We start from the raw sequence: 24,580 nt of genomic DNA, 5'->3' as shown, positions 1-24,580 counted from the left end.
TAAATGTGGGTTAACTGTGACAAGGATTAGAGATGAGGGAGAACTTGCCACACCACCGTCCTCCATAGAAAACAACCCGTATTTCTAAAGGGATGGCAAGGAAGCGTCTGCTGGGCCTGGAGTTTTTATCAGGCAGTTAGAAAAATGAATCTAACTGTAGGACTCAAAGAACTTGATGTACTTTCTGTAGCAAGACTGAAACCCTTGATTTATGTTAACAGTGTACATCTTTTGCATATTTGCAGTAAATTACCCATTGGAGACAATATTTTCTGATTTCAGTATTTAGGGCTTTGCTGAAAGGAAGCATTAGGATGAAGAAGTGGCTGGAAATGGTGTCAGGGCAGGAGGAATAGGGACCACATAAATTATTAGGTTGGTTTTTGGGTTTTTTTTCAAAATTGCATGGCCTAGAAATATCTTGGGCTTTTAAAATGAAATCTGGCATACCCCACAAGCCAACTGTGTGACAGATTTCTGGATTTTGTGCTTATGATGCATAGAAATAGGCAGTTAGGGTGAGGTAAAAATATCTGCTCTGATTACATTATGCCTGAAAATTCCCTTTCTGCCTTAATAGGCAAGTATACTCGGTGGTATATTGGGACTAAAATGTCTTCGGCCAGCAATGCAAGCAGGTTGTTCTCTACAAATTTGGAAAAGGAGATTATCACATATAAGAAATGATTGTCTCTTTCAATCTCTACCACCAAAAGACAGATGTGATGAAGTGTTAGGGGCTGCATTTGACTTGAGAGATTGTGTTAGTGGGATAAGTTGTACTGATCTTCTACTCTTCTACTCTGCACTGCAAAAGATGGAGGGGGGGGGATCCTTGCCAACTGTGTGACTTGCCAGCAATTATGTCAGTAAGTGGCGATAATCGGTCATGCTGAAGAATCATCTGTAGAATGGATAGGGTGGAGGAATCTGGCTTCTTAAATATTTGATTATCAGCTATATGAAGCAGCAGGCGATGTAGCCTCAAACCCTTTCTGTTTGTTGCCTCTGGCTATTCTGTATGTTAGAGGAGTCATTCCTAATCAAGATACCTAAGAAGAATAAAACTGAATAGTACAGCTGTGTCACTTGGGAACGCAGAGACAAAATATGAGCTGAGCTGAATGGAGACAGCAGTAGTGTTAAGCGCTAAAAAGAAGGATCGCTTGCAATGGGAAAGAATAGAATGAGGAAGCAGTGGGAATTAGCCACTGGGTGGCAGTAAATAGAAGCTGGGCTGAGAAAAATGTAGAGGTGGACCATTTAGAGGGAAGTCAAGGAGATGGAAGAAAATAGGAGAAGGGAAATGGGAGGCTAGATGCGGGAGAAGTGGTGGCTTAAGCATAAGGATTGAGGGATGCAGCAAACATTTGAGGAAAAGAGAGCCTCAGGGCGTAAGTAACAACAACCCGGTAAGGAGGGATAGTTAAGAGTAGGGAACAGTGAAACTGGCAAGCGTATGGAATGGAAGTTAAAGATGCAGCTGAAGAGAAGAAGGAATTGATGGGGCCGATTAAAGAAAGAGGAGGGCTAGTATTGGGTATAGCTACTAGATTATCTTGTCTAAATATGTGAGGCAATTGCTCTGTAGAACTGTACAAACTATTAATACAAGACCATTCCCCGCCTGACCATTTCAATGGTCTACGCCATAATTTTAAGTGTAAAGATACAAAGTAAGTGGAACAAACAGGTGTTTGAATACAGTGTGTGTCATGGAGATGACTTTGTTGTACAGCTGGAGTCAACTCATTGGTAAATCCAGTTTTGTTGGTGCCTGATGTATGAAATAATCCTTGTATTCTCCACACTAACCCTATCTGTTGGAAAAGCACATTTATTTTTTTTTGGTGAGTTCTTTCCACTCTGTTGTCACATCTTTTTGCTATTGCCTTTTCTGACCCTGGTTTGCTTTTCTTCTGGGTTGCAGGGACTCCATGGTGGACATGGGCAGAGCTCTGACAAACACCCTGGTGCTGTCCATGGTGCTGGGCTGTTCAGCTGTCCTAATGGATACTTTGTCACCAAGCCCTGGGGAACCAGTGGTAAATGTGGCCGTGGTTTTTGGAGGCTCTTCATACCCTCTCCATATACGCAGTCGGCTGTCACAACAGAGCTTCCTGGACATCCCACTGGAGATCCACCCTGTCACAGTGGTGGTGAATGACACCAACCCAAGCACTCTCTTGACTCAAATCTGTGACATACTTGCCAGCACGAAGGTCCATGGGATTGTCTTTGAGGACAACATTGGTACAGAGGCTGTAGCACAGATCCTTGACTTTATCTCATCCCAGACACATGTACCTATCATCAGCATCAGTGGAGGATCAGCTGTGGTCCTGACGCCCAAGGTGAAACCTCTTTGTTGTTCTGGATGATTGGGTTGGGGATGGGAAGGGTAGGATACTGACGAAAGCATCTTATCTTAATGCTGTCAACCAGCCTGTAGCAGTTTGTACCAATTAAATATCTGGCTCTTGTTAAACAACATGTAAGTGCTCATGATTTCTTCCAATCTGACAATTAAACAACGGATGCAGGTTGTGAAACAAACAAGGTCAGCAGTCAGAACTAGGGCTAGGGAGCCTGGCAGACAAAGGGAATCCACCCAGCCTACTCAAACTGTAGGAATTTCAGTGGGGAATGGGTTAAACAGGCCAGGCAATGAATATAAGAACAAAATTTTGGTGTCAGGCGGCTGAGCTAGCAGAGACTGTTCCATCATCATCTCCTGCCTTTAGGGTGCTTCAGCTCAGGTATGGGCTGTGGTTCTGCCTAACAGCAAATCCTGATCCCACTCATGGATCCCAAATCCTGATCCCACTCATAGACAATCAAGTGTAAGAGTAGGCCAGCTTTTCACCTCATTCTGATAGCTTTTCAATGGGAATATCAGCACTTTTTAGTGGCTTTGTTCTTGTGTTTGGAACAGCAGTCAGAGATACAGGATTATAGTGGGGCGGTGAATAAATTCTGGGATAGAGATAAAGCAATCAGAAAACTTATACCTTCTGAATTCCTCCATGCCAGGCATCTGCTAAAAGGCACATGAATAGTGCAAATACAGTGCTTGGAAACCCTCCTTATTGGTGAGGGAGTGGGGTCCTGTTAGATTCCATAATTCAGCCAAGAGTTTATTGTTTGCTGGTTGCTACCAAGACTGTGTTGGCAAGACAATGGAAAGCAGATAAACTTCTGATTACAAAATGTCTACTAACTGAAGTAGAGGCAATGGAATGTCTTGGTTCACATGAGGGAAGGAAGCTGTATGACCAGGGACTTGGCCAATAAGTGATGTTGGCTCATTGATTTCTGGTCTGGTTTTGTAAGTGAATCCTGAGAAATTAAGCATGTCTTCCTTGTGCAACAAATTCCAATATTAAGAATAAGCCATCCTGCATCCCTTTAGAACAATTGTGGTGCGCCTCAGCTAAGCAAGGGTGGATCCAGTCTCATGTTTCATCCCAGCCAAGCCGTGTTTGCATCTTAAGTCATCTGCTCAGGGCACATGCAAATAGATGGCACTAACTGCTGTGGGGTACTCTGGTATCTTACAGGTGGACTGTGCACTGGGTGATTATTTTTAGCTTGCTCACTTGTAGCAGAGTGTCAGTGGTGGTTACTGTCAACTGCTCATAGGAAAATGTGCAAAAATTTTTTTCTCTTTCTCTAAGCCATGTTCACAGCCACTGCAATTTGGTTTATTTATATAAAACTGACTCTGGGTTGTTATATGCCATATTTATCTGAGGGAAACCCTTTAAGACATTATTAGGAACAGTTAAGGATGTGCTTGGATCATCCTCATCTCGTTTATCAGGTCCCATTTGTGCTGATCCTCATGTCAACATTTGTGCCATAAAATAATCCAGGGAACTGTCCACAGATGACTAATAACAAGTTCTGTCTCTCCAGTGGAAATGGATCTGGATTTTTAACAAGGCATTGCTACTGGGCCTTACCAAATTAAACCATGCCTCCTAGAAGACCCGGTGGCTACTTCACTCACATAACAACCCCATGACGGTGACTTTAAATTGATCCCTGTGGTGGGTACTTCCACACAGCAAGCAATTTATTCTTCACAGTCTGTCACTTGAGGTTTTATTGTCATCATGCCACCACAAATACTCTTAAGGTTTGAGTTTGTGGCACTGTGCGGGCAGGAAGTTCCTCTACGAGATCAGCTGTTTTAGATGAACAGTTTAATAATCTGAAGCAGATACTGCAGAAACTACAACATGGCCAGTTTCACATATGTACTTGTGACATCTGGGCTACGTGTTCCATTGGTGCTCCTTTCCCTTGTAACACAGAATAATGGAAGTGTGCTTCTAATCGCTGCTGAATGACTTCAAGGAAATGCATAATGTGATGATTCCTTGTCACATTTCCAGTTACTGCACATTAGGGGGAGTGGGTGGTTTCTCACTGCGACCTTTTTATATGAAGGATTCCTTTTCTGTAGGGGTAATTCTATCGTGTATTACTATATTAACCTTAACAATGCATGACCACAGGCAAGATACTGCTATATGTTTACGTGAAGTAAGCCTCTTTTAGCAAAGTGCTCATCTGCTCACTGGATCTTTTCTTTTTGCTTCTTTGTTTTCATCTTAATTACATGCTTCCTATTTTCTTTCATGGTTGACTAGTTCTCTTGGGAGAATAATGAATTTATCAGTTTCTGTTGCTTTAGGGAGATGATTGACTTAACTACAACTTTTCACTTTTGTAACCATCCAAATATGCTGCTCATTTCCCCCCTTTAATTTTACTGCAGTTATAAATCACAATAGCATAACTTTCAGTTGCACCTGCTTTGGAGGTGGTAAATAGGAGCCTTGTCAGTTGCATCTCCATAACTTCTGAACATCTTTTCTTTGGAGACCTGCCTGGTGTCAGTGTAGGTGAAAACGTATCTATTTCCCCAGCCTTTTCCCTTGGCTGATGAATAATTATTTATATCGGGCCATCAATTGCCGATTGGCTATTGCTTTTTAAATAGCAATTTAATATATATATATATATAATTTTTCTGCTGTTTTGTTTTTAATGTTCTAGCTGGATTACGCTCTGATTGGGTTTTGTGCTTTAATTAGATTTTTACTTTAGTATTTTAAATTTGTATTATGTATGACTGTTTATTGCAAGCTGTTCGGAGGTCCAGTTTTCAGAGTATAAATGTTTTAAGCAAATTAATTATGAAATGTTAACAGAAAAATTAAAAACGGTTAATCAAAAATGAGCAGTGGCCTAAGCAGTGTACAAAGTGAAAAAGCAGAGGACTTTAATGAATGCTGAGAGAGACTGGGCAAAAGAAACAAGAAGTTAACAAGAGAAAAGGTGAGAGAGACCAGGTACAAGAGAAACAAGAAGTTATTTGTGCCTATTTTTGTCCACAATGGGAAGCAAAAGTGACTTAGAACATCATTCTCCCTTCCTCCCCTGTCCCCAGTGGCACTATAATGAAGTCTGTTGCACTTGTCCCTTTGTGCCCAGTGAGATTAAGAACTGCAGCCACCTGGAGGAACATGACAGGTGAAGGTTAATAACTAGCGCATTGTCATGATGCATGATTATCTCATTCCAGAGAAGCTAGTAGTATAACTGATACTTGAATGGAACTGGGAATTAAATTATTCTTGCAAAGCAGGATTTGTACAAATTTATAGGGCTACTCTGAGAAGTGAAGCACTACTCAAGATTAATGCAAGTCTCATTGAAAGTTGATAAAGGCCTGGGATTCTGCCATCCATTAAAGAAAGCTTAAATGTCAAAACTAACAGTTTTTTCCATCACCATTTCCTGACGTATTATAATGGCCATACAAATTGTGCAAACGTATTCAGTGATGTGGTGTACTGTAAATTTCCCTTAAGTGGATATATTGAGGTGTGAGATTAAGTATGTCCTTATGTTTAAAATGTGTAGCATTTGGTTTTAAGAAAAGGATAGACAGCAGGCATCAAAACTGTTTACGATTCATTGCAGACTGTGCTGCTTTTTAGCACCCCCACCAACTTGTGGATGTCTTCTGTGCTGTGCTCAGGGTTGCAAAGCCAGCAGAATGCCTCAAGTCTAAACTAGAGGAATGCCTGTTTTCCAAGAAGAGTCTTCAGAGTCTTAGCTGACCTGTATTTCATCACATCTATATATTTTGTCCATTTTCATTTAGTCTTCTTGGCTGCAGACAGTTGCTGTAGGATTATTTTTTTCTCCTTCTAAATCAACATCCTATGTTTTTTGTTTGCACAAGAATCACTTCTCTTCTGTTAGCATCTCAAGTGCCAGGACAGATCCTCTCTACTAATTGATCTAATGCCAATTCTTTGTATGGGATGGCACTTTTGAATGTCCATACACTTTTCTGCAAAAGCAGGTTTTTATGACTATTTAAAGGATAGGTACAGGTCAATTAAAAACTGCTGATGCAAAAGACACATGGAAACAACCCCAGTGCAAGGGTGATATGGATAGAAGTCAAGGATCATTTCTGGTCTGTGGTATTCCCCATTAATTTATTTTGCAATTTTATTTATTAATTTGATTAAATTGTGTGATTGATGCTTGAACAATGAAGCTGTGGAAGATCTTGCTTTTTGGACATGTTAATATGTTTGTGCAGCATGGGAGAGATGTTAGTGAAAGAAACAAAGAAGCATATTTAGATATTGGAAATATTGGAATTATCTAATCTAAAAAATTATCTAATCTAAAAAACACCCAGTTTGTAAGGAGATACTGATAACAGAACATGAGTGGCTGAAGCAGGACCACAGAGTGGCAGAAGTTGTTTCCACCCTTCTAGCTTCTCCCCTCCCCCACAAGCTGCACTTGGGAGGCATTTTGGGCTGCGGCAGGATAGGGGGAGGCAAGAAAGTTACGCTCTGCAAGTGGAAATCCTTCCACCCACAGAAATATTCCAGCGGATCCAAATCGAAGACTTTATGTTCAGAAAAGCTGCATGGATTATAGTGGTGAAAATGCTTTCCATTCCAATTGTTGAGCAGTCGGGTTAGAGCGGATAAAAGGAAGTATTTCTTCACCCAAAGGGTGATTAACATGTGGAATTCACTGCCACAGGAGGTGGTAGCAGCTACAAGCATAGCCAGCTTCAAGAGGCGGTTAGATAAAGATATGGAGCAGAGGTCCATCAGTGGCTATTAGCCGCAGTGTGTATACATACATATATATATATATATATCAGACTTTTCCCTGCAGCCACTGTGGCCGGACCTGCCTGTCCCGCATTGGTCTTGTCAGCCACCAGCGAGCCTGCAGCAGACCCTTCTTAAATCTTGCACCCTTCTTAAATCTTCGTTCGCGAAGCCAAGCCGAGAGAGAGAAGCCGAGATATATATATATATATATATATATATATATATATATATATATATATATATATATATATATATATATATATATATATATATAAATTTTTTGGCCACTGTGTGACACAGAGTGTTGGACTGGATGGGCCATTGGCCTGATCCAACATGGCTTCTCTTATGTTCTTATACAATGGCTTCTGTAGAGCGGAGCAATCTCATGTCATGAACAAATTCCAAAGCAGAACCAAAGCTGGCCTTTGAGCTGTATGGTGTAGCAGTCAGTCCTGTATTGGAAAGGGTATGGCGATCAAGGCTATTTCTATGTCTGTAAAAGTAGCTTTAAAAAAAAAAAAGTAACTTTTTTTTTTAAAAAAACCCACTATTCGTACATGTCTACTTACCCCAGAGCCCCAGAGAGCACTGAGGTCAGTGGGGAAAAGCAGACTGAATATCCCTGGGCCAAAAGAAGTTAAACTTCAAAGCACCCGCACTCGGGCCTTTTCCGTTGCGGCCCCACAACTCTGGAACCAACTCCCAGAGGAGGTGCGGGCCCTGCGGAACTTAGACCAGTTCCGCAGGGCCTGCAAGACCGCCCTCTTCAAACAGGCGTTCACCAATAACTGAATTAATGTTTACCGCCAGATTAATAACGTTTACCGCCAGTGTTAATTTAGGAATGTTTTAATTAATTATTGACTATTGACTGGTTTTAATGTGAATTTTAATGTGAATTTAATGTTTTTTATTATTGTATTGTTTACTTGAAATGCTGTTAGCCGCCCTGAGCCTGCTTCGGCGGGGGAGGGCGGGATATAAATAAAAATTTACATTACATTACTAATTAATTCTCTTCCCCTCTTGCAGGAACCTGGCTCTGCATTTCTACAGTTGGGTGCCTCAATCGAACAGCAGATTCAGGTGATCTTCAAAGTCCTGGAGGAGTACGACTGGAGCTCCTTTGTTGTTATCACCAGCCTATACCCCGGATACAATGTCTTTCTGGATGTGATACGATCCTTCACCGATGCCAGCTATTTTGGCTGGGAGATGCAGGAGCCCCTGACCTTTGAGATGACTCGGGATGGAAGTGATACCAGAATGCAGAGGTTGCTGCGTCAGGTAGATGCTCAGGTGATGATTGTGTACTGCTCGAGGGAGGAGGCAGAATATCTCTTCCAAGTGGCAGAGCAGGTTGGCTTGATTGGACCTGGCTACGTCTGGATTGTGCCTAGCTTGACAGTGGGGAGCATGGATGTGCCACCTGACTCTTTTCCTATTGGCCTCATCAGTGTGGTCACTGAGAACTGGAAGATGAGCTTAAGGCAGAAAGTCCAAGATGGTGTGGCTATCATCGCCCTGGGAGCAGAGAGCTATTTCAAGACCTACGGCTACCTCCCGATGGTGGGCAGAGACTGCAAGATACCTCCCAGCGCTCCCACAAACAACACTTTCTACAGGTCAGCATGGGCAGCAGTAAATTGGGGGGCACAATTTCAATGCATAGCTGTGGGCATGCATCAGCAATTAAAATTGCATTTGCAGCAATTCTGTAGAGTGAAGCCTAGAGATTTTCTCTTTTCAGATGGGGTGGTTTAATGGCTAAGGTAGGTCTCGGTTCCTGCACTGCTGAGCATTTTGTATCTAGAAATGACTAAAATTCTGCCATTCAGAATTCTGGAGATCCAACATATTTACTTAGAGATAATAGACAGAATGGCCAGAGTTGGAGGAGAAGAAAGGACAAGTGGAACCACTGCAGATAGAAGAATCCATGTGTGGCAGCAAAAGGGGGGGGAATGCAACTGATAGAGGCAGGGCAGGAGAGGCGAGAAGGTGTGCAAGGCTTATACATAATGCATAAAACCCCACAGCAATGCTTTCTGAATTTTCATCTGAAATTTGCTGAGCCTGTTCAGGCTTCGTCCTGTTGCCGTTTTATTTTCTCTTTTTTTTTTAAACCAGAGGCAAGAATCTTGGGGTTCTGCATATGCCACCAAATCCTGCAATACAATTCTGGAATGTAGGTAGAGAAGTTTCTCAAGTTCCTTAATCATCCTGGAGATGCAGGTGTCTAAAGCAATAAGTGACCATGATATTTTACAGAGTAACACAATGGGATAAAAAAAAGACAAGACTCTGTGCTAAGAAATTACAGTCTAAATGCTTTTGCTGTAGCTAGCAACTGAGTCCAATTTTGATTCCAAACAAGGCTTACTGCAACTCTTAAAGAAGCCGAACAGCTGCTGCATCATTCAGCAAGGCAGGCTAGGCCCAGGCCAGAACTCAACACTTCTGACTTGCAGTTCTCTGTCCTAAATTACTACATCTCCCAGTAGGCTTTGTTGTCTACAGCCACTGCTGTATTAAAGATCGTGATGGTTTTCCTAGTGGGACGGACAACAAATGGAAAGAATACAGGGGAAGAAACTGAAGATAACTAGGGGTAAATGTGAACAGTCAATGAACATGCCGGAAATTCAGCTTCTGCTTTCACAGTGAACACTGCTAAGTCAAAAGGGAACTTTTCAGCAATCCTTCTGCCCCACAAAAGTAAGGTTGCCAACCTCCAGGTAAGGAAAAGAAAGACATTCTGCCTCCGTTAGGGTTGCCAGGTCCCAACTTCTCCCCAGCAGGGGATTTGAAAGGCATTCTGGGAGGGAGTGGGGCCATCCTCAATGTGATGACATCATCACACTGAGGATGCAGCTTCATGCGTGCACACACATCCCCTCGCTTCCTCCAACCATTTAAAGAGACTTTTCATTTAAATTGTTGGGGGAAAGCGGGCACTGCATGCTGAGATCTAGGCTTGGAAGGCAAGAGCAGGCAGCTTTCTGTTTGAAGAAGAAGATGATGATATTGGATTTATATGCCGCCCTCCACTCCAACGAGTCTCAGAGTGGCTCACAATCTCCTTTACCTTCCTCCCCCACAACAGACACCCTGTGAGGTGGGTGGGGCGGAGAGGGCTCTCACAGCAGCTGCCCTTTCAAGAACACAGCCTCAGAGTGGCTCACGATCTCCTTTCCCTTCCTCCCCCACAACAGACACCCTGTGAGGTGGGTGGGGCGGAGAGGGCTCTCACAGCAGCTGCCCTTTCAAGGACACAGCCTCAGAGCGGCTCACAATCTCCTTTCCCTTCCTTCCCCACAACAGACACCCTGTGAGGTGGGTGGGGCTGGGAGGGCTCTCACAGCAGCTGCCCTTTCAAGGACAGAGTCTCAGAGCGGCTCACAATCTCCTTTATCTTCCTCCCCCACAACAGACACCCTGTGAGGTGGGTGGGGCGGAGAGGTCTCTCACAGCAGCTGCCCTTTCAAGGACAGAGTCTCAGAGCAGCTCACAATCTCCTTTCCCTTCCTTCCCCACAACAGACACCCTGTGAGGTGGGTGGGGCTGGGAGGGCTCTCACAGCAGCTGCCCTTTCAAGGACAGAGTCTCAGAGCGGCTCACAATCTCCTTTATCTTCCTCCCCCACAACAGACACCCTGTGAGGTGGGTGGGGCTGGGAGGGCTCTCACAGCAGCTGCCCTTTCAAGGACAGAGTCTCAGAGCGGCTCACAATCTCCTTTCCCTTCCTCCCCCACAACAGACACCCTGTGAGGTAGATGAAGATATTGGATTTATATCCTGCCCTCCACTCCGAAGAGTCTCAGGGTGGCTCACAATCTCCTTTCCCTTCCTTCCCCACAACAGACACCCTGTGAGGTGGGTGGGGCTGGGAGGGCTCTCACAGCAGCTGCCCTTTCAAGGACAGAGTCTCAGAGCGGCTCACAATCTCCTTTATCTTCCTCCCCCACAACAGACACCCTGTGAGGTGGGTGGGGTGGAGAGGGCTCTCACAGCAGCTGCCCTTTCAAGGACAACCTCTGCCAGAGCTACGGCTGACCCAAGGCCATTCCAGCAGGTGCAAGTGGAGGAGTGGAGAATCAAACCCGGTTCTCCCAGATAAGAGTCCACACACTTAACCACTACACCAAACTGGCTCTCTGAAGAGATGGGTATCAGTACTGCCACCTTCCAAGCCTGAGATCTGGGCTTAGAAGGCAAAAGCGTGTTGCCATCTTCCAAGTCCAAGATCTGGGTTGGAAGGTGAAAGCCAGTGGCTCCCTGCTCAGAGAGAGTGGGCACTGAGTGCCGCTGCCTTCCAAGCCAAGAGGGTGGGCACTGTCTGCACTTGCCCCCAAGCAGCAAATTTGTGACTGGGGGGGCAGGGTAGGCATGCATGGTGCCCATGGGGCCAGGAAGGACTATTGGAGTGGGGCTTCCTTCACCCACCAACTGGCTAGCATGGGGAGGGGGAGGAAACCCCCAAACCAGGGGATCCTCTAGCCTCCATGTACAAAAACGTCTCAACAATTAAATGTTGGACTGGACGGGCCATTTGCCACATAGTGGCAAAAATTTATATATATATATATATATATATATATATATATATATATATATATATATATATATATATATATATATATATATATATATATATATATATATATATATATATACATACACACACACATACACACACACACACTGTGGCTAATAGCCACTGATGGACCTCTGCTCCATATTTTTATCTAAACCCCTCTTGAAGGTGGCCATGCTTGTGGCCGCCACCACCTCCTGTGGTCATCATCATCTCCGTCATCACCAGATAGCCAAATCTATGTGCCTGTATGTCACCATGAAGCCATTGTACTTGCTACATGATCCAGTTGGTTGGGATGACCTGTGTAGAATGAGCTCTGGGGAGAAAATTATGATTCAGAGGCAGGCTGGACCAGTGAATAGCTACTAAAAACTTTCATGCTGAAAATTTGTGTATATGAAATTAGGGCTGCCAAGCCCCCGGGCCGGACGGGGGTTCTTCTGCCCTGGAGATTCCCAACCCACCGGCCCACATTGGGCTGGCAAAGGGAACCTCCCAAGACGTTGCCAGCGTGATGACATCACCCGGAAGTGACATTGTGCCAGCGACATTGCTTGCTGACTGCTCTAGGTGTTTCCAGGAAAACTCTATGGTTTTCCCAGCCGCTCTAGCGATTTGGGAGGGAAAACTCTATGGTACAGTGTGAAAACTCTATGGTAAAAAAATCCCCTGCCAGAGGCATCAGGGGACTTGGGAACCCTATTTGAAATGCAGCCCAGCCCTAATGATCAATTCTATAATATGTGGGACAGAAGAGCCACAGTTGGCCATGCCTTTAACCAGCACCTTCTTCGGATAAAATAAATATCATATGTTGTCAATTCACACATCACAAGGGCTTTGGGATAAGAGATAATCCAAGTCTGATGCTCACTCAGCTCCTCTTTTGTTATTCTAACAGCCTTTTAATCTGGCCTTTCCATATTTGCCTAATCTCCAATTTCTCTGTTCTCCACCTTCCTGTTGTCACTCATTCATTGCCAAAATTGCAAAAATGGGATGCATGCCTTCTGAGAAAGAGTATAAAATCATAGAATCATAGAGTTGGTAGGGACCTCCAGGGTCATCTAGTCCAACCCCCTGCACAATGCAGGAAACTCACAAATACCTCCCCCTAAATTCACAGGATCTTCATTACTGTCAGATGGCCATCTAGCCTCTGTTTAAAAGTATTTGAAGATGGTGATCATATCACCTCTCAGCTGCCTCCTCTCCAGGCTAAACATGCCCAGCTCCTTCAACCTTTCTTCATAGGACTTGGTCCCCAGACCCCTCACCATTTTGTTGCCCTCATCTGGACCCATTACCTAGAACCATGCATTGTATTTTTCCTACCTAAATACAGAACTTTACATTTATCCCTGATAAAATTCATTTTATTGGTTTTAGCGAAGTTTTCCAGCCTGTCAAGGTCATCCTGGATCCTGTTTCTGTCTTCAACTGTATTTGCAACCCTTCCCAATTTAGTATCATCTGCAAATTTAATAAGCATTCCCTCTATTCCTTCATCCAAATAATTCATAAATATGTTGAATAGAACAGGCCCCAGGACAGATCCTTGAGGCACTCCACTTGTCACTCCTTTCCAAGAGGATGAGGAACCATTCACAAGCACTCTATCATGAGCCCTGACAAGAAGGAGCTGGAAGGGTTAACAGACCTGGAAGAGTTGCCAGCCAGTTCCTCAGCTGAACAAACAGCAGCTGGTCCATCAATCACTCTCCAGGCAGCTGTTGGCGATCAATTTCCTCCAAGCTCTCCTCCTCCTATCTCAAGAGTTCGAAGCAGGCTGCAGAAAGAACTTTCAGAGTGAAGACATAAGGTATGCCGATGCTTCAGGTCTCTCAGTCCTGCGTTCTAGCAGAGTCACTGCCACACAGGGAGCAGGCTGATTGAGACTCCCATATAGCTCCGACCCAGGACCTGGTAACATTGTGGAAGCAACAAGTCTATTCTCTGACTTGCATCCACGCTCCTTCCTGATTCCTGATCCTGACCTTCTTGATTTCCTTGGCACCTTGACCTTTTGGCTTTTGGACATTGACTTCTGATTCCGGTTTGTGATTCTGCATTGATGACTTGGCTCCTGCTTGACTTCCTGGACTTTGACCTTGGACTAGCTTTGGACTCCTGCCTGCCTGCACCCTGAGAACGTGACACACTCTTTGGGTGCGATCTGTCAACCAGTTACAGATGTACCGAATGGTAACAGGATTCAAACCACATTTTACCAACTTGTAAACAAGGATAGTATGAGTAAAAGAGGAAACAAAGTCAGGTGCACATGACGTGGGCCAGAGACCAGGCAAAATGGAAAAGTACAAAGAAGCCAACAGCATGAAACTTTTTTTTAATTTTCAGGTTGTCAGGGATGTTTTTGGTCACATAACAACAACTTTAACTTGGGGTTTTGTAATTCTAGGGCTAGTGGGTAGTAGCACAATCCTAAAAGTACTCTGTGAATATAAACCATGTGCAAGTCAATGATACTAGCGGAGCAATTTGAGGATCCAAAGTATTGTTGTAGCAGCCTTGGAATCTCCTGGATGATGAAATCCATTGGAAGATGGCTAAGAGGATGGGAAGGAGCCGTTTTGGAAGAATGATCATCATCCTCCATGTAAAGCATAATAGGCTGTTTTCTGGGGGCAGGGGCGCTGTTCTTACTAGACAGCTACACCACATAACATCAACCATTTTGTCTTTGCTTCTTTGTATTCTATTCCAGGGGTGGCCAACGGTAGATCTCCAGATGTTTTTGCCTACAACTCCCATCAGCCCCAGCCATTGGCCATGCTGGCTGGGGCTGATGGAAGATGTAGACAAAAAACATCTGGAGATCTACCGTTGGCCACCCCTGTTCTATTCTAATTCGTGGGCCATAGCCTTGGTGTTCACATTTTGAAGGCAGTACTTCGCTACTCAGGGAAGTTGGAGGCACAAAGTTAATACTGGAAGACTGCTTCTATTCTAACCTATCTATTCATGAGTACATAAACACTGGGATTGGAAAATCCAAAGGATGTTGAATATGGAGCTGTGTATCTCACTTTACTGTGTCTCACATGGTCAAATTGTGTATCATACTGACTCACTTCATATGTAATGTTCCCAGTTTTTTTTTTTTAGAACAACTGTCACTGGAGGCTGAAATCTATAGTGGAGAAAAAGCAGGTAGACAAAGGATGATTAATCCCCCCCCCCAAAAAAAAACACCCCTTCAGTTTTTCTTCTCAAGCATGCTTTCTAACTTGCTTTAGGGGAACAGGTCCCTGTATCTTGTCTCCTATAAAGGAAAAAACAGGTTTTTTGGGGGGGGGGGGGGAGGAGACAGGGAATTTCATGGAGAAAGCAGCCAACAGAGAAAGCAACCCACAAATCTCCTTAAAAGTCGGGTGGGGGGGGCAGTTTAATATTGCTCAGAATATTGTTTGGAATATTGTGGAACATTTCTATCAACAGCAGAATGGATCTTCTTTGCCTCCCCCTCTCACTGGAGACCTGATATGCCACTCCAGGGGACAGGGGACTTCAGAAAAAGCATGGAGGCAGTTAGAGGTCTGCAGTGGGATGGGGAACTCAGTGAAAATGGCCTTCCCACTCCATTTGTGGAAATCACTTGTGGGATCCTACCTCTTATCTTGTCGTTTGGTTTACAGAAACTGGTGTGTTTTGATTGCATAATCCCAATATTCTGGAAATAGTTTGCCTGGGCAACAGAAGCTGGCAAAGGGGCTTAAAGTTCCAGAAATGTTTTTGGTGAATGGCATTCCGTATGCTTTAACCATGTACCCTTGTGATGAGTTACACCTCCTGATACTTGGTTTATGTTACTTGTCCTGGTTATCTTGTTCCACTGACCACAGTGCTGGTCTTCATACCAGTGAGGCTGTAACTCTGGCTCCTCCTCTTTCAGTCACGTGACCCTGATGTCATGTGCTTTTGGATAAATGGGTCCTCGATCTGGGAAGGCTGAAGGCCACTGAGCTAGTAGGGTCAGCACACGCAGAACTTGTGGTGCTTTTACAAAAGTACAGTGTCAACGTGATGCAGTAGAGAGAGTGTTGGCTCCGAATCCCTTACTGACCTTGGTGCCTGCACGCAAAAGCTTATACCCAGAATTAAACTTTGTTGGCCTTAAAGGTGCTACTCGACTCAAACTTTTTCTCAGATTAGCCTACGTTGCACAGTTGGTCTGAGCAAGATACGAACGTGATTGATTAAGAGAAAAGCACCCACTCTTAGCAACAGTTGCTAGGTGGCACATCTTCCATGAAATATTTTCCTGGGGAAGGCAGAAGTAAAATGCACCTTAGCAGTCTTAACTGTGAAATTGTGGCGCTCACATCAGCATGGAAGAGGCTGATGAGAAGCACTTGCCTGACAAGGGAAGAGCTGAGTGTATTATACTCGAGAACCCAGGCAATCAGTTGCTTACCAATTTCCCTTCAGCAGTACTGCCCATTTCCTCTCAACAGGCATTTGCTCAATGTAACGTGGGAGCAGAGGGATTTCTCTTTCAATGAAGGTGGCTACTTGATCAGGCCCACCATGGTGGTGATTTCACTGAACCGGCATCGGCTCTGGAAAATGGTAAGAGCTCTTTGTTCTTTCTTTGCATTGTCTTCTCTGCATGTACAAGCGTTGTAGAAAGCTTCTTTCCTCAATCTGCAGTTGTGATTCTCCATAGTTCAAGCCTCAGATTCCCTGATTTAAGGATTTCTTGGTGACCTACGCCAGAGGCGGCCGACGGTAGCTCTCCAGATGTTTTTTTGCCTACAACTCCCATCAGCCCCAGCCATTGGCCATGCTGACTGGGGCTGATGGGAGTGGTAGGCAAAAAAAAAAAAAATCTGAAGAGCTACCATTGGCCACCCCTGACCTAAGCCACCTCAGCAGCTAATCTGCATTGCATCAAGAAGGCTTCAAATTCCATCCCCAGCATCTGCAGGTGATGAAAAAGACCTGTTATGTGAGACCCTGGAGAGCGGCTGCCATTCAGAGTAGACAAAACTGACCAGTGGTCTGATTTGGTATAAGGTAGCTTATATGAGTTATGTAGCCACATAGCAGAGGGAAGAGATGATAAGATAAAAGGAAGGAGAGTGTAAACAACTGAGCTTTAAACTTAACAATTGCATGGAGATCCGCAGCTGCCACTTTGCCTGTCCTTTCCAGTGTCTTTATCAGCCTTGCCGCTCTTGCCATTGATGCGATGTTTCAGCTGACTGATAGAGCTGTGCGTGGAGGGTTTTTTTCCAAATCGGCATGGCAATTTAATTTCATTTCATAAACAAATTTGAAGCACCATGAAATGAAATTCTTGATTCATTTATTCAGTGTTATGCAACTAATTTATTTAATTTGCAGTGCCTTGGTAATACATCAGATACTACGGGACACGTAACTCAGTCGAATGAGTGCATTGAGATGTCGTTGTTTGCGCAAGAACGCTTTGTAGTTTTCTTTCACTCGCGTGGAATCAAATTAAATTAATAACTGGCCAAATTATGTGAAGGCAAATTAGTTTAAGCAAATTATATTTTTGAGATGTAGTTCTAAAAGACCTTGCAGAGAACTCTAATGACTTGGCAATACATTATATTTAGGTTTTGAAAATGAATGGAAAAAGCCGTATTGATATGAACTCAAAACTGAGTTGTCTTAATATACTTTGCATCTAGTATTGGTCCCCTGGCATAGGACTGGGCTTTCCAAAGTGTTGCACTTTGCAGGTAGAAGGGACAAAAGATAGAATGTTGTATATATATCCTGACACAAGTCTTGAATGTTTATTTCATAATTTTCTTATTCAGTGTCTATGCTTTTGTCTGGTCCACACATATCCTATATCCAGTGTTAATTTGTGGCCCTCTGTAGCATGAGAGCTGATTCACCTTGGCATTTTAAAAAACTTGTTAGGGATGTTCTGGTATGCATAGGCTCTTGAGTTGCAGCATTTGCTCCGCTGGACCAGGATGTTCCAGAAGGTTGAAACAGTTGGGCTATGCATTCCATCAGGCCATATTAGAATATTCTGACTGCCTGGGTCATTTGGACTGTAGCTGGAATCCTTCATATATCCAAATTCTGTTTTGTTAAGCCCATGGTGTGCCTTTCTTCCTGCAGTTGGATGTTTAAGCCCTTGCTAATTCCATCCTCCCACCCCACCCCACCCCCGGTCTTTCAAGTGGGAAGACAGCCAGTCACTTAAGATAGCAAAATATTTAATCACATATGTGTTTGGGGAGGGTGAGAGAGCATTGTGAGCCCTATTTGATAAATGTGCATTACTAAATGTATCAGCTCAGGATTTCCCTTCTGTTTGGAAGACTGCCATAAACTGCTTTGGAAAAGATAAATGCTATCAGTGGAATAATACCAGCGTTAATTAAGGAAACCTTGCTACTTCTGTAAACATTTTCTGTTGATGCTATTTATTTATCATATGATCATCTTTAGTTGTCAAAATGCTCTCCTGTGTGTCATAGCAGTTTTTACTACTGTTCAGTTAAGGACAGCAGAGTCTTATATCTACAGTCAAAATATGATTGCATTTGTGATGGTTAGATGCACTTGTATCTCCCTTAATAGTCTTTTAACAACGGCAGCATTTCTTTTGTGAACAAAATCTAAAGCAAGTTTGAAAGATACAGGTTGAATTATCCAGTTTGCCTGCCTCAAATTAAATCTTAATGCCATTAAAATGTTGAAAAAGAATGGATAACCCTAATTTCACATATTTCATGTTTCAGTAATGAAAAACACCTGGTATTCAAGTTTAAATGTTTACAACCCTAATTTAGATTTGACAGAATTTGAGAGGCTTATCAGGTAGTTCATATTTTAAGTTTTATTGGCATCCAGATGGCACAAATCACATTTGGTCTTCTTGGTTCTCCTCAGCAGTAACCTTACAGTGCAGCCCCAAGCAGAATTACACCATTCTGTCTATTGAAGACAATGGTCTCAAAAGGGCATAACTCTTTATAATTACATCATCAGTACTGGTTTTTTGTTTGTAATCCTTGAAGTTTGGAGTCACATCTCAGCATTAAATTGAACCCCCTTGCCTGAGGGTTGTTTTTGTTTGTTTGTTTTTTAGCTAGAAGAAATTTCTATTAATTGAAGTTCAACTTCGCTCAATTAATATTTTACATGCAGGTGACCCATAAGACTTATGAGGGAGGGAAGTCCCATCCTACCATGCTGTTCCCTAATCTGAACCCTCTAGTTATCCCAATTGCCGTTTTGTCGACCATTCCAAATTCAATTTTTCTTCCTTTTCTTTCCCACTTCTGTTGCCACTTCCTTACCATAACCAAATATCCTGCTGCATTTGCCAAGGCCAAGCCTCTGGTGCCTTGGTTGCTAGGCGATCCCAGCTCGCTGACCTTCTTTCCCCACACAGCTTCATCTGCCCCAGCCTCTGATATGTTCAGTTGTCTTTCTGTGGTGTGAGTGGCAGCTGCTACCATCTCCAAGCTGCTGCTGCCTTGCCCATCTCCCCGGTTTTTTCTTCCATTCCCCCCATGATAGCAGCAGCTGCCACCCACCTGTTCTAATGCCAGTTGCCACTACTTGCCTTATATTTGTGCACCCATCTTCTTCTCTGGACCACTGCCATCTGCATCACCCCTTGCCACCACGCCACCATCAGCAGCTGCCTTTTCCTTTATCCCCCACAGCAGAGATGGCAGCGGAGCTCTTAAACTGCTGTGTTGTAAGAGATCCACCCCCCCCCCCTCTGTCCAGTTTCAGGGAGGATTACTCCTCCCCCATTTTTTTTCATGTTTTTTTATTTCCCCAGGTTTGTAGAAAAATCCTCCATCTGTACATGTCCCTTTGTTCAGATTTTTTTGATCTGCATTCTGGTGCCATGTTCATCATTAGATGTTAAAAAATGTAAAGGTATTCCCTGTGCAAGCATCAGTCGTTTCTGACGCTGGGTGAGGTCACATCACGACATTTCATGGCAGACTTTTTTTTTTTTAATGGGGTGGTTTGCTCTTGTCTTCCCCAGTCACCTACACTTTACCCCCAGCAAGCTGGGTACTCATTTGACCAACCTCGGAAGGATGGGAGGCTGAGTAGATATAGCTTTTGTTGGCATACTATATAAAATAGAAATAAATGAAAAAATGAAATAAAATAATGACAACATAATTTCGGTAAAATTATCATGACTTTAATTATTTTCCTCATTCAGAACACTCCAACATATCAGAACGCAATATTATTGCTATATAATATCCCTGACCTTTCTACAGTTTCGAGTTTTTAAAATGTGTGCCTTTAAGGCTGAGCAGGAAACAGGAAACAGGAAGGGCTTCATGGGAAAGGATCAGTAACAGCTTCCTCAGAGAACGGCCCCTCCCTTTCTTTTGGTTTGGTTTTCAGAGCAAGCAGGAATATTCTGCAGGAACAAGACCCAGTAAGTATTTGTGTGTGTGAGAGAGGGAGGGGGCAGGGGATTCCCTGGTTTGGAGTCCCTTCCCCCGCTTTAGAAAGCATGGGGGGGAAGGGAAATGTCTACTGGGCACTCTATTATTCCCTATGGAGAACGATTCCCATAGGGAATAATGGGGAATTGATCTGCGGGTATTGGGGGCTCGGGGGGGGGGCTATTTTTTGAGGTAGAGGCACCAAATTTTTAGTATAGCATCTAGTTCCTCTCCCCAAAATACCTCCCAAGTTTCAAAACGATTGGACCACAGAGTCCAATTCTATGAGCCCCAAAATATGGTGCCCCCATCCTTCATTATTTCCTATGGAAGAAAGGCATTTGAAAAGGTGTGCTGTCCCTTTAAATGTGATGGCCAGAACTCCCTTGGAGTTCAATTCTGCTTGTCACACCCTTGTTCCTGGCTCTACCCCCAGTGTCTCCTGGCGCCACCCCCAAAGTCTCCTGGCTCCGCCCCCAAAGTCCCCAGATATTTCTTGGATTGGACTTGGCAACCCTAATCATGAAGATGACTAAAACATGATTAAAAGGGCTACGGTCCTTGTTTCCAGTGCATGTTTGTGTGGAGTGGGCACTTCGGTCCATCTCATAGTAAACTGCTTACTTATGTGCATGACAAAGAATAAAGTCTTGTTTCTCCAGTAAAACAGTTCCAATGCCAGCTTACAAGTTTTCTGGAAAGGGCATGACTCAGCTGTTGGCTGTAATCCCCCAATATCCAGGGCTACAAAAGAAGGAGCAGATGGGGAGCAGCAGACCTGGGGTTAGCAACAGGCTCACATGCATTCCACCTAATGGCTGGTGCTGGGCAAATGTTACAGAATCAAAGAAAAACTCACCACCCGCCGCTCGATTTTAAATCCAAATTCTCCCTCCTAGGGGTTACAGCCAGTTGATGTTCAATCTCTGTAAAGGTTATATCTAGCCAATTTATGTTGTGTCCTTTTAAACCCCAGCAGGTTTAAAGCTAATACCACAAAATCTCCCCCCCCCTCCCGCCCGGCCTCCAAAAATAAGCAATATCTCATAAAAAACGACTGTAGAAGGAGCTTGAGTCCTAAAACTGTCTTTATTAAATCAGACGAGTAGAAACAAAACATATGTCTTACATGTCTGGAAAAAACAGACTGAATATAAACTGCCCCAGATTGCCTGTTGACCTATTATTGCATTGTGTGGCAAATTGTTCTTGGTTATGATTGTTCGGCCGTTGCAGGTGTTTTTGCTCCAGGGTTTGTATTGGCTTCCTATAGCCTTCAGGGCATATTTCACAGTGCTGGTTTTCTTTGACCTGTAAAGTCATAAAGAGATTTGGTTCTTCTTCAAGTCTCCTTCCCCCATCACAAGCATTCTCTGAGAGTAACTTACCATTTGACATGACACAGTTTGGACAACAAAAATACATCAGCATCAGACGGCAGCTATTGCATGGTTTTGAGCTATCTCCTATTCTCTACTACTGTCCAGGTGGGAAAATGGGAGAAGGGGATCATCCAGATGAACTATCCAGTGTGGCCTCGTTATGGATCTTTCCTGCAGCCCATGGCAGACAATCGACACCTCACAGTGGCGACCCTCGAGGAGAGGCCCTTTGTGATTGTGGAGAACACAGACCCAAACACAGGAGTGTGCATCCGCAATACTGTCCCCTGTCGGAAGCAGACCAACTACACTGAGAGGTAAACGAAGGCGCAGGAAGAAGCCCAGTGTTACGGCAGGCTCATTCATATTCATATTAAAGTTTGGTTTATTTGTGCAAGAGACTGCTTTGAAACTTCTCACTGTACCTCATCTGGGTTGGCCAGCTCCCTTTCACATTTTCTAACTGAAACAGCATTCCTAAATAAAATGCTTACTTTGTGGGTCTCTTTCACCTGGCATGTCTATATGAAGACTTCATCAAAGACAGCAAGACATGGGGGTGTGATCACACTGGAGATTAGGTGCGGTATTATGTCAGCTCTGAAAAAGCCAGTTCTCTTTTATCTGTGCCCCAGCATTCACACAGATTGGCTGCCAATATTATACCGAGTTCGGTACAAGGTGCTGGTCATTACCTTTAAAGCCCTATATGACCTAGGACCTGCCTACCTGAGGGACCGTCTCTCCCCAGAGAGTTCCCCAGAGAGTACTGAGATCGGGAACCCAAAATCTTCTCGCTGTCCCCGGGCCAAAGGAAGCCCGCCTGAAATCTACCAGGGACAGGGCTTTCTCTGTAATGGCCCCTTCCTGGTGGAACCAGCTGCCGGAAGAGGTGAGGGCCCTGCGGGACCTTGCTCAGTTCCGCAGGGCCTGCAAGACAGCCCTCTTCCGGCTGGCTTATAACTAACTGGCAGAAACTGAGTGTAGTTGTATTAGACTGCTGTGATGTTTTTTTTTTAATGTTTTAACTGTGTAAAATGTTTAAATTTGATATTTTTACGTTAGATTTTGTGTGCTGTGAGCCGCCCTGAGCCACCTTGGTGGGAAGGGCAGGATATAAATAGTAAATAAACTAAACTAAACTAAACTAAACCAGCCCCTGTCCTGCTGCTTGGAGAGGCCCCGGCAGCATACACACAAGAGGAGACTTCAGAATGCCCATGTGCATATCCAGCAGGTGCAGTGCGTGCCGTTCAGACAGCCAGGAAACACACCATACATCCACTTTAGAGGTTTGCTACCTGGAAGTTCCTGGTAGCAATTTAATCCAGCCCGTCCTGACATGAGGTAGGTATGGGCGGGACTTGGGAGGCAATTGTGCTGGTGTGATCAAGCATATTAAATCCAGATGAGAGGCATGGCTAGGTTGTGCCAAATATCTCGTGTGATTACACCCAAGGTCCATTCTTGTAACTTGAACTCTGTGATCTGAGAGGGCCAGATCTGGAGCACTGATATTTCTGGAATTCACTACAGGAGGTCAGAAAGTTTACTTCTTAAATGAGATGTTAATTGCAGCAGTCTTTACATTTGAGATGAACGTATATATGAACAAATATGAAGCTGCCTTATACTGAATCAGACCCTGGGTCCATCAAAGTCAGTATTGTCTTCTCAGACTGGCAACGGCTCTCCAGGGTCTCAAGCTGAGGTTTTTCACACCTCTTTGCCTGGACCCTTTTTAGTGGGAGATGCCGGGGATTGAACCTGGGACCTTCTGCTTACTAAGCAGATGCTCTACCACTGAGCCACCGTCCCTCCCTCCTGGAGATGTTTTACATGGCAGACTCAACTGTTCTGAATATCCTGTATTTGTGCCACATTTGCTGAAACAAACACCTAATGTTCAGGTGTTACACCTGTATCTTTAAATACCCATGTACATGCACTTAAGAACCCCAGTTGGCACAGGCTTTTCCAATAGGGATGGGCATGAACCAGGAAAATGTGGTTTGGTTTGGTTTGTGGTTTCTGGTGTGCACAGTTCACAAACCACTAACCATCAAAAACGTTTTAGTGCCAAACTGGTTCAGTTTGTGGTGCATTAGAATGAGCCCCATGCTTCCTGGAGACACCAAACTTACTGGGAATCTCCAGCTGACTCTCCTCTGCCCTCCAAGTTTGGTGAGTATTGGATTTTCAGGGTCTGAATTATGCCCCCCCCCCAAAAAAAAGTTGCCCCCAGGAAAGTGCTTTCTGAGGAAATGAGGTGCAGGTTTAAGAGGTTTCATTGAAATTGCAGTCCCCGGAGACAGCAGAATAGAAAAAACAGGAGAAGACCATGAAATATCAAGACCTTCAAATAGAGTTAAAGTGTACTTGAGAGAAAGTTACTATTGTGCCAGTTGTCATTGGAGTGCTTGGAGCAGTACCTAGAAGTCCCAAGAAACTTCTGGACATTGAGCAAATAACTTCAAATAACACCAGCTCAGCTCTAGAAGACAGCAAGAACCCTGTGAATATACATCTTCAATTCCCAAGAACGTGGCTAGACCTCAAATTGCAGAACACCATCTACCAGTCAGATATCTGACTGTGACAATCCGTCGTCATCATCTTCTTCATCCAAGAGAGACTCTGGCATGAAATTGCCAAATTAAACTTATCAAGAAATTTGACTGTCTTCTCCAGTCCTTGAATAAAAACAAGGCACCATCAACTAGGGACAGGGGTATAAAGTAGGAGTCAAGTTGTACCTTTAAGACCAGCAAAGTTTTATTCAGAATGCAAGCTTTCATGCGTGCGTGCACATTTCTTAAGACGAGGAATCAGGTACACTGAGCAGAGCTACTTATAGCTGGTAGGCAGTGGTTTAGAATGCAGAATGGCACAAATTTTAAATCCGATGACAGAATAGTAAAATTAACAAATTGCGCAAACTGATCTGGGTAGCATGAGTGTAAAAAACCAAAAAACGGGAACATG

At 43.9% G+C, this 24,580-nt stretch overlaps 2 protein-coding genes across 3 annotated transcripts in view; one reads left to right on the top strand and one right to left on the bottom strand.

Moving 5' to 3' along the window:
- The window catches only part of TMEM104 (transmembrane protein 104), a 495,754-nt gene that overhangs the window by 180,989 nt on the left and 290,185 nt on the right, over positions 1-24,580 (bottom strand). The gene's annotated exons all lie outside the window — the stretch shown is intronic.
- The window catches only part of GRIN2C (glutamate ionotropic receptor NMDA type subunit 2C), an 87,783-nt gene continuing 65,134 nt past the window's right edge, over positions 1,932-24,580 (top strand). The window contains exons 1-4 of the mRNA XM_060252557.1: positions 1,932-2,354; positions 8,202-8,794; positions 16,248-16,362; positions 21,701-21,912. Coding sequence (XP_060108540.1) covers positions 1,938-2,354; positions 8,202-8,794; positions 16,248-16,362; positions 21,701-21,912 — 1,337 coding nt within the window. The 5' untranslated portion in view covers positions 1,932-1,937. The remainder of the gene's footprint in view (positions 2,355-8,201; positions 8,795-16,247; positions 16,363-21,700; positions 21,913-24,580) is intronic.

Source organism: Heteronotia binoei, chromosome 13 (assembly GCF_032191835.1).
Source record: "Heteronotia binoei isolate CCM8104 ecotype False Entrance Well chromosome 13, APGP_CSIRO_Hbin_v1, whole genome shotgun sequence".
Lineage (NCBI taxonomy): Eukaryota > Metazoa > Chordata > Lepidosauria > Squamata > Gekkonidae > Heteronotia > Heteronotia binoei.
Note: the sequence above shows the minus strand (reverse complement) of the source record. Positions and strands in the feature narration are given on the sequence as shown.